The following is a 15,445-nucleotide window of genomic DNA, read 5'->3' as shown; positions in this document are numbered from 1 at the left end:
TCTTTCTCTCTCTGACTTACTTCAATTAGTCTGCTAATCTCTAGGTCCATGCATGTTGCTGTAAATGGCGTTTCATTCTTTTTTATGGCTGAGTAATATTCCATTATGTATATGTATATATGTATATACACCACACTTTCTTTAGATACATATATATATGTATGTGTGTGTGTGTGTGTGTGTGTGTGTGTATATATATATATATATATATATATATATGCAATGCAATATTACTCTACTTGATTTTTACTTTGCTTCAACACTCATTTTCCCCCCAAACCCAAACTTAATCTTCCTGTGATTTTTCAGATTGCAGATTCATATCTGGTAACTGACTCCTTAACTGTCACTTTGAAAAATGTTAATGCTTTGGAACAAAACCAATGTAATTTTTTTCAAATCCAATATGACTTGGAAAAGATTCAGAATATCTAGGCTTTCAAAATGGTGCCACGTAAACGTTTTTCAGTCGGGCTCTCTGTGGTATACGTGACCTTCCCCTCACTTGTGTTTCTCCAATGGGACGATCCACTCCTTCACTTGGTTTGTTCACATTTCCTAAGCACAGAAGCAGCCATTGTCGCTTGAGGAAGGCTATTAAGGAGGGATGGCTTTAACCAAAACATTCTCTTTTCTGTAGCCCATCACACTCCTGATGGAATCTTCAGATGCCATGAACCTGGCCTGCTTAACAGCTGGATACTACAGGCTGCTGGTGGATTCCAGGAGGTCAATATTTAACATGGCCAGCCAGAAGAACTCAGAGACCCCAGACACAGGTACTCTCTTCCTAAACCCACAAAGCACTGACCTCCCTCCCCCTCCCCACCTGACAACAGTAATAAGGATGTTTCTTTGAAAGTTTAAATTGTACCCATAAGAATGTCTCATGTCCAAATTTAACACAAAAGCCTTCGAATACTTCTGATGTGATCTGATTTTTTTTTTAATGAAAAATCTTCATTTTTTCCCATCACTTTCTATACATCACTTGGAAAGGTCGGGTATGTGCTTCAGAAGCAGTGATCTAATTCTTGGGAAAGCTGTAGCATCAGCCTTTATAGCTAAGTTTTCAGCGCCTCACTCTTCCAGAGGCAAGTCGGATTGCAGAGCACTAAGGATGGAATGCCCAGTAGGAGGTATGAGCCCTCACCTTTAGGGTTTGTCCCTCCTTAAAGTGCCTTCGGTCACACATAACTCCAGGATTCTGGGAGTTCTACCAGCAGGAAGACTTAGGAATTACCCAGCCCTTGGACTTAGGGCTGTAGAAGGGAGCCTGGCAGCCCTCTTAGCTCTGTGGTGGGAGCGTCAAGATGGCAAAGATTAAATAATGGAACTCAGTCACTTGACAGGAAGGAATAGCTCCAAAGTGTGGACAAAGAGGGCTGCAACTGTTAACCTAATAGTTTCTCTGAGGGTGAGTGGTTTTCATTTGTTTTAGAACTTTTGTTCTTCAGTGTTTGAACATTTTCCTCCATCTACGGTGGACCCACAGTCAACGTAGCTCATGGGCAGACTCTACCAGTCAAGCCAGCTCTCCTGACCCATGAAAAAATATAATCAGGGGTTCTGTAATCAGGGTTTCCTTTGGAAGAAAGGGAAATTCTTATTTTTCTTTTTTTTACCCTTTTTTTTTGAAGTATAGTTTACAATGTTGTGTCAATTTCTGGTGTACAGCATAATGTTTCAGTCATATAGGAACATACATATATTCGTTTTCATATTCTTTTTCATTATAGGTTACTATACGATACTGAATAGAGTTCCCTGTGCTATACAGTAGAAACTTGTTGATCTGTTTTATATATAAGAGTTAGTATCTGCAAAGAAAGGGAAATTCTTAAGAACAAATTCTATTGTCACTGTTTCTAGGAGCTAAGTGGGGAAGGAAAATGAAGGGAAGGAAAATCCTCTGCCTTTCAAACTTAACAGAAAACATAAATCAGTAGTTTATAAATACATAGTAATATGTAGCTAGATGCACACACAGCCAGACTGGCACGCTGTTTGCTATGACAGCTGGCTAACTGGAAGCTCTCCAGTTGAAGGGTAAAGGAAACCCAGCAAGAAAGAGAGGTGTGTACATGGTGTGCCAGAAGGTGACCGAGACTTGGACTGGATTTCCTCCAGTCCCACCTGGAAGTGGCTGTTGTTTCTCAGAGACACACATGATTAAGAATAAATCGAGGAGGAACAAAGAGGAGGTGGTGAGTGTGTGCTGGGATCAGTGGCAAATATTTTCATGACCACATGTTTTCACTGAGTGAGAAGATTTACAGCAATTTAACTCTGACCTTTGAAATTCCAAAGAGCGGGTCAGCAATTCAACAGTCCTTTCACATTGGAAAATGAGTTTTTGGCTTTTTATTTTCAAACCTTAAGTCTTATTATGAATATCAAACCTTTTCTCCATAGGCTGTTAAGATTATACAGGTGCAAGAAGAAAGCCGAACCTACCATTCTAAAAATGGTTACAGTAATAAGGGCCTCGGGTCTGTCCCATTTATAGTGACTCACAATGTAATGTTTAATAAAATTTTGAGAGGCCAAAAGTTAGTTCCAAAAAGTATTATATCACTGTAGGGGACGAATGGAACTTTAAACTTTCAGTAATTTCTCTCAGTTCCACAGTGAGGATGAGGGTGAGGACACGTGTTCCAAATAGCACACACGTGTGTATGCACACGCATGCACGTGTATAAGAAGGGAGGACCAGGAAGAGAGATTGCTTGCTCCAAAAAGCAACTGGTAGACCCAGATAGCAGCTCAGGGTGTAGCATCCTCTAATGGCTGAAAGTCCTCCCTTCTCTTCAGAAACTCCCCAAAGTTCACCTGAGACTCAAAAACTGTAGATAGTGAAGTTTGTCGAGACCAGCTCATCCCTTGTCCATCCTCTCCTCCCCCTCTTTAGGAGACTGGCCACAGAATAGATCTCAATTCCCAATCCACATCCTTCTGTGTCTCCAAAATCATTCCAGAAGCCATATCACTATACCCTTCTGGAAGGAAGCCAAGACTGAGCATGCATTGTCTTCTGGTCTCAGATTGATCAAAGACCCTTGTCAAGATCTCTAGCCAGGTAGGGTGAGGGGGTATAGCCCAGTGGTAGAGTGCGTGCTTGGTATGCATGAGGTCCTGGGTTCAATCTCCAGTACCTCCATTAAGGGGAGGGAAAAAAGATCTCTAACAATGAACAGTAAGCCCCTATTTCTTCTTCTCTGTCTTGAAAATTAACACTTCAGGTACTTTCAAAATCTCTGAACCCACATATTTAAGCATCTCTGAGCCTTAAGAAGGTCTATGAACTTCCTTTTAGCCTACTGACATACTCGTTTTTCTTATTGGTCTAGACCAGGAGTTGACAAACTATGGCCCATGGATCAAATCTTGTTCTTGTAAATAAAGTTTTACTGAGACTCAGCCATGTACCTTATATTAGATTCCTAGGGCCACCGTTACAAGTTATCACAAACTTGGGGGCTTAACACAACAGAAACTTATTCTCTCATGGTTTTAGGGACTAGAGGTCCAAAATCGAGGCGCTGGCAGGGCCATGCTCCCTCCGAGGTTTCTAGAGGAGAATCTTTTCTTGCCTCTTCTTGCCTCCTACTGGCCATTGGCTTTCCTTGTAGCTGTGTGACTAATCACTGCCTTCACACGGCCTTCCTCTCTTCTTTGGCCCAAATCTCCCTCTGCTTTTCTCTTATGAGGACACTCTGCATGGATTTAGGGCCCCCCAGGGATAGCTCAGGGTGTTCTCTTCTCAAGAGCCTTAGCTTAATTACATCTACGAAGACTCCAAATATGGTCACATTTGAAACTCTTGGGGAGCCCACCATCCAAGTCCATTTGTTCACGTGTCATCTGTGGCCCCTTTCACGTTACAGCTGCAGAGCTGAGTGCTTGCTCAAGTGAGCCGTTGACCCACAAAAGCTAAAATATTTACTATCTGGTCCTGCCTTTACAGGGAAGATTTGCCAACCGCTGGTTTAAACCCAGAGCTCTCTCATACTTTGGCTGAACCCCTCTCCTTCCCTCAGCAATCCACACTCCACACACACACACACACACTCACACACACACACTCACACTCACACTCACACTCACACAAAGCCAGTCATAATCTATGTTATTATTAATAAAACAGTTCTGATCTCCCACAGGTGTATTTATTGTAAGACATAAATATGGCTGGTGTATAACTCAATGTCTTCAAAATTTTATCCTTAACTTGCTGTTCACAAAAATATATGTTTTTAGTAAAATGACTCAGAACATTGTTCAGCATTGAGTCCATTGTGTGTTTTGGGAAGAGCAAAAACCTCTTCAGTAAAATTCTTTTTTTCTTCCTGTATCTCTTGTATATCTGATATGAGTGTCATCCAAACTTGGTCCAGAGGGCAATTTGAGGAAACAAATGGGAGAATATGTGGTCCTACCATTTCCTCAAAATGTTGCCTCTGAAATCTACAAAGCAGCATTGACAGAAGAACCCACTGCCCTGTCTTGGTAAATATCAGAGCAAAATCTCCACGTCAGAATTCTCTGTTGAAGGACCCTTGAAAAACAAAACAACGATATATAAATTAGCGGTTTGCGATTTTAATTCTCAAGGCACATCAAACAGAGTTTCAGGAGTTTTCATGATACCAATAAAAAGTGAAATTCGTCGGAGTATTGTGCTTAGAGATAGAGAGAGGCACGTTACCTGCGAATGCTCTACCTTCCACATCCGACCTGTGTGTCCATGTGTATTTACAGGCGTGCGTGCTGCCGTTTATATGTGAAAATGCTCACACCCACTAGGACAGAAAAAGGCTGAAGATAGAGGGTTTTGTGCTATCATCATAGTATATAGTATTACATCCCACTTGTATGTATATATATTATATATATTTATTATTATATTATCATTATGATAGTTCCTAAAATGTGTAGTAGAAGTATGAGGGTCTTTGACCTTCTCTTAATTCAGTGAGGAAAAAGTCCAGCATCTTCCTATACAAAGCGGGAAATGTTAGATCTCGCTTTACAAAGGAGAGGGCAGTCTGTTCTCCAGAATAACAACCTATTGGACTCCCACCTGTAAGGATTTCTAAAGGCACCTTATATATTCACATTCATGGATGTAAATGAGGTTTTTAATAATAGAACCAGGGGTCAGATGGCATTAAGCTCTAGTTCCTACTCTCAGATGGTGTTACATTTTATCAGATAGTAATTCGATTTTATGCAGTATCGATTCTCCTAACCAAGAAATCCTTACACCCGAAGCCTAAATCGACCGCTACCATGTTTGGAAAACTGAATAATAACCGTATTTACAAAAGTGATGCTCCAAACCATTAAACTGAGAAACAGAGACGAGGCCCCCCCAGAAACCAGATAGGGGAGTAATTTGTCTTTGCATCACTCTTTCCCTTTAGGAACTGAAAATAAAGGAAAGCATAACCTCCTTGGCCCAGATTGGAACTGTATTCCCCAAATGACCACTTTCATTGGCGAAGGGGAGCCAGAAGCCCAGATAACATACATAGATTCCAAACAGAAGACAGTTGAGATTACGGATGGCACCTTGTGTCCAAAGGACCACCACCGGCACTTGTATATAGACAACGCCTATAACTCAGACGAACTCAGCCAGCAGCTGACCCAGGCGGGAGAAGCGCCGTGCGAGGCAGACTACAGGAGCCTAGCTCAGCGGTCCATGTTGACCCTCTCAGGACCAGAACCTCTAAAGAAAGCACAGGAGTCTCCAAGAGGAGCTAAAGTGTCCTTTATTTTTGGAGATCTCGCCCTGGATGATGGTATCACCCCGCCGCCCCTCGGCTATGAAAGGCTATTGGACGAGAGTCCAGAACTGCTGGAGAAGCAGCGGAGTCTCTACATCGGCAGCGCCAACGACATGAAGAACCTGGACCTCACTCCAGACCCCGAGAGCATCCAGTTCGTGGCCAATTCCGTGTATGCCAACATCGGCGACGTGAAGGGTTTCGAGGCCACCGAGGGCATAGCCGAGCCCCTCCTGCACGACATCTGTTACGCGGAGAACACCGATGACGCAGAGGACGAGGACGAGGTGAGCTGCGAGGAGGACCTCGTGGTGGGAGACATGAACCAGCCAGCCATCCTCAGCCTGTCTGGGTCAAGCGACGACATCATTGACCTCACATCCCTGCCCCCTCCCGAAGGGGACGACAACGAGGATGACTTCCTGCTGCGCTCCTTGAACATGGCTATCGCCGCCCCCCCACCCGGCTTCCGAGATAGCTCCGACGAGGAGGACGCTCAGAGCCAGGCCGCTCCCTTCGCCGAGGACAAGGAGCCGGGCAGCAGCCTGCAAAATGACGAGATCCCCGTGTCCCTCATCGACGCTGTGCCCACCAGCACCGAGGGCAAGTGTGACAAGGGCCTGGATAACACCGTCGTCGCCACGCTGGACGCTCTAGAAGCGCTGTCCGTGTCAGAAGAACAGCAGACCAGTGACAATTCAGGTCCTTTCACGATTGTTACGTTTATTCACTGATAGCCATGTCATTTCATCCATTTGCCCGTGGAGTCCTGTTCCGCAGTGTCCTTCATTTCACGCATGGCCCCTTTCGTAAATGTGCTGAAACTGCCCTCCGGGTTTTTGTATATGTGGTTCCCTTTGTTGTTGTTGTTGTTGTTGTTGTTATTGTTGTTGTTGTTTTTAACACGTGGCGCCTTCCCCCACCTCCCCATTTCTGGAACAACTGTGCAATAAACTCAGAGTCCTTACTGAAAAGGAAAAAACTTGTTTTTTTTTTTTCCCATAATAATGAGTCCTGTTTTCTTACGTGTCTCCTAGTGCCTCTGATGCGACCATTAACCGGTTCTTGTTTTTTACGGCCTGCAGGTGTAGCCATCTTGCGGGCTTACAGTCCCGAGTCTTCCTCAGACTCGGGCAATGAAACTAACTCTTCAGAAATGACTGAGAGCTCGGAACTGGCCACGGCCCAGAAGCAGTCAGAAAACCTCTCCCGCATGTTCTTGGCCACTCACGAAGGCTACCACCCCCTTGCAGAAGAGCAGACAGAGTTCCCCACCTCCAAAGCTGGGGGCTTGCCCCCGAAGTCCTCCCACGCCCTGGCCGCCCGTCCAGTGACTGAGCTCCCGCCCAAAGTTGTGCCTTCCAAGCAGCTACTTCACTCAGACCCCATGGAGATGGAGCCCGAAACCATGGAGACCAAGTCGGTCACGGACTATTTTGGCAAACTGCACATTGGGTCGATGGCGTATTCCTGCACCAGCAAAAGGAAAAGCCAGCCGGCCGATGGGGAGGGGAAGGCACCCCTTAATGGGAACATACCAGGGAAGAAACAGCAGGGGACCAAAACAGCTGAGGCGGAGGAGGACGCCAAAGGGAAGTTTGGTACTGTGTCTTCAAGGGAGAGTCCACACCTAAGCACTTTTAACTTGGAGAGAACTGCCTTTCGTAAGGACAGCCAAAGATGGTATGTGGCCACCGAGGGGGTGGTGGCTGAAAAAGGTGGACTGGAAACAACAACAGGAATAACCTTTCCGAGAGCTTCTGGTGTAGGGACCAGGGAGGCCGAAGGCAAGGATGACGGGGCTCCCGATGGAGAAGCCATTGAGGTGTCAGGACTTGGCCAACGGGACCACTTCTTAACTGACGTGACCTGTGTGTCTTCAGCCAAAGACTTAGATAACCCGGAGGATGCGACCCCGTTGAGCTGTGAGCATCCTTCCAAGCTCCCTGAGGCGGAAGAGTGCGTGGGCCGCCTCTGTGACTACCACTTGGCCAAGCGGATGTCGTCGTTGCAAAGCGAGGGCCATTTTTCTCTACAGAGCTCTCAAGGCTCCTCAGTGGACGCGGGCTGTGGCACGGGCAGCAGCGGCAGCACCTGTCCCACGCCGGTGGAGTCCCCCCTCTGCCCCTCCATGGGGAAGCACCTGATACCTGAGACTTCGGGGAAAGGCGTGAGTTACCTCCCTGCGGAGGAGAGAGCCCCTGGGCTTCCCAGCCACGGAGCCACCTTTAAGGATTTACACCCACAGACAGAAGGGATGTGTCCGCGGATGACAGTGCCCACTCTGCACACAGCCATCAATGCCGAACCCCTGTTTGGCACTTTGAGAGATGGATGTCATCGACTCCCCAAGATTAAGGAAACCACAGGTACAGCAATGACAGATTTAGCCCTTTGCATTATAGGCCAGGAGCACATAAAGCAGATTCACAACAAACCTAAAAATAGAAAGTCTGGAAGAAAAGTAAAAGTTAGAATTTTTCCAAAGGCTGCGGAACTGTGTCCAGGTTAAGTGTCAGTCATGGATCCCCCAGTGTTGAATAAATACTGAAGTTTCTAGATCTGGAGCAGTAGTGGAAATGGCGTGTGCTCTCCAGAGCCCTAAATTCTAAATGTAGACTTTTAGCAGGTGCCTACTGGGGCTTTTAGTTACAAGATAGTATTGCTTAGACTCACGGAAGTTTGATTTCCTTCTCAAGACATCGAATTTCTAATTTTGCCATTTCATTTTTGAGAGGCAAGGAAGGATGACAGAGCAGGGGGTCTGGGAAATTGGAGGGATTTGGGAAGATTATTTGCCCCTCATCAATACTTAAGAGAGCCCTCCTTACTCTGTAAGACTGTCCCAGATGAATATTCTGAAGTGGCTGCCATACCTCAGTATCAGGAGGGTTTGGGGGGTGTGCACGATGAGCTGTGTTATTTTCCCCAAAATAGTAAAATACAGACACAGGTAGAAACACGAACACAGCCGCCTTCTGTGCCCCCCTCCCCCTTCTGCCACCCGCCGGGCACCTGTCCCTCTCCCGATCCACTTGGCCAGCTGTCGTGTGGCAAAAGCAGGCGTTCTTTCATGCTTTCCTTCAAATGATATCCTCAGTCGTGTCTTCTCCACAGAGGTCAGTAGAGATTAGTGAGGTCTTACGTTGGTTAATTTCCATTCCTGCCCTTTTAAGATGATCAAAACCCACCAATGGCTTCACCTGCTTTGAGAAACCCATCTACGAATGTTACTTAACTCATCACCCAACTCGCATCTTAACCTCTAAACTAATTGAAGCACACTGTTTAATCCTTTGCAGTTTACAAAGAGCTTTCGCCCAACTTAACTCTTGCTTCTCACAAAAGTTTTGTGACACAGAGATTATTTTCTTGACATGACAACTTTTCTGGGGCTTTCCCCAGGTCTCAGCTTCAAACCCTGTACCAGGCAGTCCTCATGGGGTCCTCTTAAAAAAGTGAATATAGTTAATTTGCATTAGTTAAGTCCGGCCACTTCTTTTATTAGAAGGTAATGGATGCCAGGATTAACCTAACTCTTTCAAATGAAACTTAAACGTCATAATAAATGTTCGCATAATCTACATGTAGGATGTGTGTTTTCTAATTATGTATCTAAGCTTTAATAGGTGAATATTGGGAACAAAGCAATTCACGAAATTCCATTGTCTTTCCTAAAAATGTTTGTGATTTCTAGACAATGCCAAATGAATCAGTAAGAAATAACAGATTCCAGTATTTCTTGAAATCTATTAAAATTGAAATCTATTAAAAGATTTCAGGAAGCAGTCTTTGGAAATCAGGTTGACTCTGACACACGGCTGCCCTTCTAGAATACGTCCTTGGGAAATGACAGGCATCACATAGAGGTTGACATTACATAGAAAATGATCACCCGTGAGGTGCTTAATGATTCTCTCTGTTTTTCTACTACCCCTAGTGTAGCTTTGACAGAGCCTGGGAAGGAGAGACGAGGAGGCATGCCTTCAGCTTGGTCTCAACATCCTGAAGCTGATCCCACCCTGCTACCATCAAACATTCACTTGGAATCAAAGGTGCCAACTCCAAATCAAGACCCTAATGATTTTTCCCAAGCAAACCAGGCATACGGAGAGGCTGTGAGCTGGCGGCCACTGGATCTGAGAGGGGGGAGCCTCAGGACACCCCCCAGCCAGAGAGCTCTGAGACGTAGCAGCAGTATCCTCTCGGGATCTGTAAGTCTGGAGACCTTCCGAGAGAGAAACAAGGGTGCAGTCAGCTTAAAGTGTCCAGGTACCACAGAAGCACAGGAGGCCAGTTCAGAAAGGCGAGCAGAACTCCCCCTAGGGAAGAAGCTCACCAAAAGTTTTTCCCAAAGCTCGATGCACTTTAGTTCTGAGGGGAAGGTTCACAAAAGGTCCCCGGTGGCTCACAAAGACTCAAAGCTGTATAGGACATTGCCCTTGCGGAAGCTGGAAAGCAGCAATTGGAGATGCCGGGGACCTTTCAGCTACTGCTTCCTGAACCGAGGGCAGGATGAAGATGGCGATGAGGATGAAGAGGAGGGAGAGGCCACCCGCCGAGTCTCTTGCCTCTTTCGACCCCACATGACTCAAGCCATGCCAGAACCAAGCAGCCCACCCCTGGCTGTTGGGATTCAGAAGCAAGGAGGGGAGCTGTCCAGAGGTTCCGTGCTGAAGGTCTGGGCAGAAGACTTGAGTGGCCCAGATGATGTGGACTTCAGCACCCTGGCTTTTGATGCCCAGATTGCAAGAATAAATGCCCTAAAGGAGAGCACATATGCAATGCCCGATGGGTTCCTCGCAGCCCAGAATGATGCCAATGAGCTTCTTTGCCTTGTCAGGGCAACCAAGGGGAAGAAAGAGGAGTCACACCCTGAAGCGTATGACCTTACACTTTCTCAGTACAAGCAACTGTTATCCATTGAGTCCAGACAGTTGGGAAGTGCCTGTAGGAAAATGGCAATGGCCGAGAAAAGTCCAGAGGAGATGCTCCTAGCTATGACTTCCAGCTTTCAAGTGCTCTGTTGCCTAACAGAAGCCTGCATGCGATTAGTTAAAGTCGTGAACTCAGAAACACAGCGGCAGGAAATTGTAGCGAAGATTGATGAAGTGGTCATTAACTACATCTGTCTCCTGAAAGCTGCCGAGGCAGCCACTGGAAAGACCACTGGGGATCCCAATGTTGGACTCTCGATGCGACATTCAACCACCATGGCCGCTCTCGTAAGCACACTAACACGTTCTCTCAAGATGCTTTTAAATAAATAAAGTATGAAAGTCACGTCATAATCTACCTTTGCAAAGCCATACATGAACTTTTATTTACTTTATGTGTACGATGAACAGATGTCTCCTTTCTTCTCTCTGTATATTTTGTTATTTTATATGAAATAGGAGATAAAAGTCACATTGATGAAAAGTTGAAATGTACTAATCCAGATGTATTCTGTTTATATAATACATATATATACGTGTAGAAGAAATATACAAGAAAGTGATGACATTTGGCTATTTTTCATATAGTCGAAACTCCAGCTATATGATGTGAAATTTTAAATTCTACTGTGTTGGAGCAAAACAATGAATCCTATCCCCTTTCCTTCCAAGCGGATACTTGGAGACCATATCATTCATATTTAGAAGTAAAAAAAAAGAAAAGAAAAGAAAAGAAAAATCACAATGTATATAAAACAGTACTTATGTTTTAAAATTATAATTTTTAAGCATTGGAAATAGCAAAAAGACATTTAAAATTCAAAAAGCTATTATGAATTATTAGAGAATATATAATAAATTAATTTTTGCTCATAGTGTTTTGTTATCTGATGCTTTTTTCCAAGAATCTTACATATTTCAAATTGGCTTATGCCATTTGGGCTACAAATGGGGTGGGAGTGGATTCTATTGTGTCAACACAAATGCTCTTCATGGTGTTTCTAGAATTCAAATACTTCCCAAATAGAAGAACAGAGGGAATGATGGGCAGGTTCCCGGGTAATGTCTAGCTGTAGACTATCTAATTACATAAAATGAAAGAAATTAATAATACCAAAATTAAATTATTTGATGAAAAGAGAGATCTGCTTTGACTCAAGGTCAAAATACATAAACCAAAGACATCATCTCCCTGCCCTCCAATTCAACCATGAAACGTAGAATTCCCTAAGAGTGACAGAACATTTAGTACAGTATTTGCAAAATGACGAAAAGGAACATTTAATGATCCTCAAAAGTAAAGGCAGATCCAGTCGACGTAAAGCAGACTGCACCCCAGGCCGTGAGTCACGTTGCAGGTCACAGCTCTCAACATAGAGCTTTGTGCATCACCTCCTCTACAGGGGCCAATGCTTCCAACCAAATTTGGAATTACGGCCAAACAGTGGGACAAAATTTCAAATCTGGAATGTTCCAGAAAATCAGGGAGCGAGAGCTACTGTAATATGGAAGCCATACTCAAATAAACAATAAAATATTTGTGAAGTGTTCTCATCTGGATTGGCTGATAGAAATATGAAGGTTGAAAAAAAAAGTGGTAAATTTGACCACTTTAAGTGCACCTGATGGAATGCAAAGATGTTTTTAGAATCATCGTCTCTCTAAAAATGTATCTTTGGGTCAAAGCAAAAGGATGCACACTCTGCGATTGTAAAATACAGTTGATATGTACATATGTACTTCATGGCTCACTTAGTGCTCAAGCTACCCACACTCCTAGTTATGTAGGTGACTTCTTAAAATACAACAGGAGTGCACCCAGTGCAAATATTTCCTTTTTTGTAGGCATAAACACAGGACCCCAGTTGCTGTCTCTCTCTTGTCAGTCATTCCATAGAGATTCAGTGACAAAAGCCACACTTATTTATAGGTGGTAGCAAACAAAAGGAGTTTAGACATGTGTTATTATAATGTTTAAATAATAAAACATTATTTGATTACAATTATAAATATTGGTGTTTGATAGAAATATTAATGGTGTTTACTGTGGAAATTTTTGGTAAATATTCTGTATACTCAAATACATATTAATAGGATGTGTGTTGTATGTCAGACAATGTGCTAAACATATCACATATATTATCTCGTTTAATCATCACAATGATCTTATGGTGTGGACACTACCGTTAATTCCCAATGGAGGCATATGGTTTAGTAGTTAAGGACATGGGGCTTGGGGTCAGAAACTTCTTGATTTAAATTTGGACTCTGCCATTTTCTAGCCCTTTCATCTTGGGAAAGCTAACCCATTTTTCTGTTTCAATTTCCTCATAGTAAAATGGAAGTCAGTAATAAGATCTATTTCCATAGGATTGTCATGAGTTTTAAGTAAAATGATGCCTGTAAAGTTCTTACCACAATGCCTGGTAGAGAGTAAGTGCTCAATGTTAGATATCATTATCATCATAAGCATTGCATTAAATATGTTGCCCAAGATAATATGTGGGGGCTGTTGGTTTTATATGCATATTGTATCCTGACTCTCTGCAGAATACAATAGTGTATTGCCAATGTGTAAAAGGATGGATACAAGGAAGCGATGATCCTTGTGTCAATCACATGTTCGGTTACACCATCGCCCCGGTCCATTTCAATTCTTCAAGAGGCCTCAGTGCAATAGCTCTGGGTCTTTCTAACCAATCTCCCATTACCTTTGGGTGCTCCAATAAATTTCTGTTTCTTGTAAACAAACTCTTTACTGCTTAGGAAACCTCAAGAGTCCCCCAGTCACTAAATGTGCCGCTCCTAAGTGGGGTCCTGGTCCACTAAAGTGTAGGAAGAACATACTAGAACGATACTTGTGTTTATTTTTATCTAGCCTTTTTTTATGTTTCTGTATGTTTTATAATGGCCTAAGAGTACAGTGGTATATGTACAGCATTTTAAATAAATCAATTAATTAATAAGCATATGCTGGGTGCACGTGTGCAATAATATTGTCGCAGGTAAGGCTGCACTCACTAAAGGTTGGAGACCACTGAAGCAGAGAATGAAACTTCCTTCTACCTGAGTCCTTTATATTTAGTCCCCAGCCTATTTTTCCAGGTGTATCACCTGTCATTTTTATTAATCCTTTATTACAAATCTTCAAACATATACAAAAGTAGACGCAATCATGTAATGGATCACTATGTACTCGTCACACACCAATTCATGTCCAGTCTTACTTTCTCTTTCTCTGCACCTCCTTCCGCACTATATGTAGAAGCAAATCCCATACATCATAGCATTTCATCCATGAATAGTTCAGTAAGTGCTTCCTATAGATAAGAACTTTCAAACATAATCGTAATGCCATTTTCACACTTTTAAATATTAATAATTCCCTAATATTACCAAATAAATATTACAGAAATAAGTGATGAAGAATGTGACAATTCCTGTAGACCCAACCCCCAGAGACAGTCGTCAGCAATTTAGGGCATCTTCTTTAAACTTTTCTATATCTATACTGATGTTATTGTTATTGTATGGGTTTATGAGTTTCACTTTTGCCTCAGAGAGTTAGTCTGAGCATATTTGCCCTTCTACTTAGTCTCAGTTCCACCATATTTTATTAATTGGATTGGCTGGAGGGATATGATTGACATGGAAAGATAGGGTGTTTAGAAGAACCACCCCCACAGCATTAGGCTTATATTAAAATACAACAACTAATGCAATTGCCTTAGACATTGAAATTAACACGGACCTCTAGGCCCAGCTGAAATTAGTCTAATCACTAAAAACGTATCGCAGAAAAGAAAGACTGACAATATTGAAACAGCCAGCTACAACAACAGTACAATGGATCGATTCCTTTTGCTATGAATTTCACCTTTCATTATGATTAGTCCGAGGAAAGACAATCTTCATTTATATTCCTCTTTTCTATATTTCTAAATGTTACTTATTCTCTGAATGTTATTTCTGAGCTACTCAGGCTGTCACTTTAATTTCTTCCTCCTGGACTACTCTTAATTTGGCAATGGAGAAGTTTGTTCTCTTTGACCGATGATCACCATTCATAATTGCGTTAACTGTTTTTGAAACAAACAAAAGAGCATGTCAGCTATGTTCGGGTGATTCCTTGCCTCTTCCAAACATTTGGGAATCCTCACAGGGATCATTAAGTTTGCCCTCACTGCGTTCCTCCAGCCCGTATATCTACACTCTACAGTGAGGGCAGCGATAACATGCCCACACTCACCTACTACTATTACTCCTTTACATTTGGTTGTAATTTCACTTCCGGAGTAACCACTTTTTATTTCTTTGCTACACTTTCATCTTCGTTGGCCAGTTCCCTCTCAGTCATCCATTTTTATAAAATGTTATATGGCTTCATCACTTTGCTGTCTGTGCATGAACGGACTAGCAGATGCTAAGTGACCAATCCCTGGCAGACTTTGAAAGAACTGATATGATTGGTCACTGATCATCATGCACTTTTTTTTAACTTACATAGTGATCCTGGGATTAAAGAGCTAGTAGCCAAATTTGTACCTTATGCAATTATTCATAGTTAACATACCATGATAACTGAAGTTTAAACCACATTGTTGGGGAAATGGTGTTTTAGCTAAACCGTGTTAATGGAAATTCACATATATCACAGCCATGCAGAATGAGGGCTGCCTGTAAAGGGTCTGAAGCCAGTGGTGAAAATGGCCGAAG

At 43.1% G+C, this 15,445-nt stretch overlaps 1 protein-coding gene and 1 non-coding gene across 4 annotated transcripts in view; both read left to right on the top strand.

Annotated features, from left to right (window-relative positions):
* Positions 1 to 13,647, top strand: part of FRMPD4 (FERM and PDZ domain containing 4) — a 489,692-nt gene extending 476,045 nt beyond the window's left edge. For 2 of the 3 annotated variants that reach the window (XM_031445945.2, XM_064482580.1), the window contains exons 14-17: positions 641 to 779; positions 5,427 to 6,494; positions 6,878 to 8,161; positions 9,738 to 13,647. In XM_031445945.2, the coding sequence (XP_031301805.1) occupies positions 641 to 779; positions 5,427 to 6,494; positions 6,878 to 8,161; positions 9,738 to 11,062 (3,816 nt within the window). In that variant the 3' untranslated portion in view covers positions 11,063 to 13,647. Of the gene's footprint in view, positions 1 to 640; positions 780 to 5,426; positions 6,495 to 6,877; positions 8,162 to 9,732 lie in introns of all 3 variants that reach the window. The other variant, XM_064482581.1, reaches the window with a different exon arrangement.
* TRNAT-GGU (transfer RNA threonine (anticodon GGU)) lies at positions 3,089 to 3,160 on the top strand. Its single transcript has one exon. It is a non-coding gene; the product is annotated as a tRNA-Thr (tRNA).
* Positions 13,648 to 15,445: the final 1,798 nt, after the last annotated feature.

The sequence above is a fragment of the Camelus dromedarius genome, chromosome X (assembly GCF_036321535.1).
Source record: "Camelus dromedarius isolate mCamDro1 chromosome X, mCamDro1.pat, whole genome shotgun sequence".
Classification (NCBI taxonomy): domain Eukaryota; kingdom Metazoa; phylum Chordata; class Mammalia; order Artiodactyla; family Camelidae; genus Camelus; species Camelus dromedarius.
Note: the sequence above shows the minus strand (reverse complement) of the source record. Positions and strands in the feature narration are given on the sequence as shown.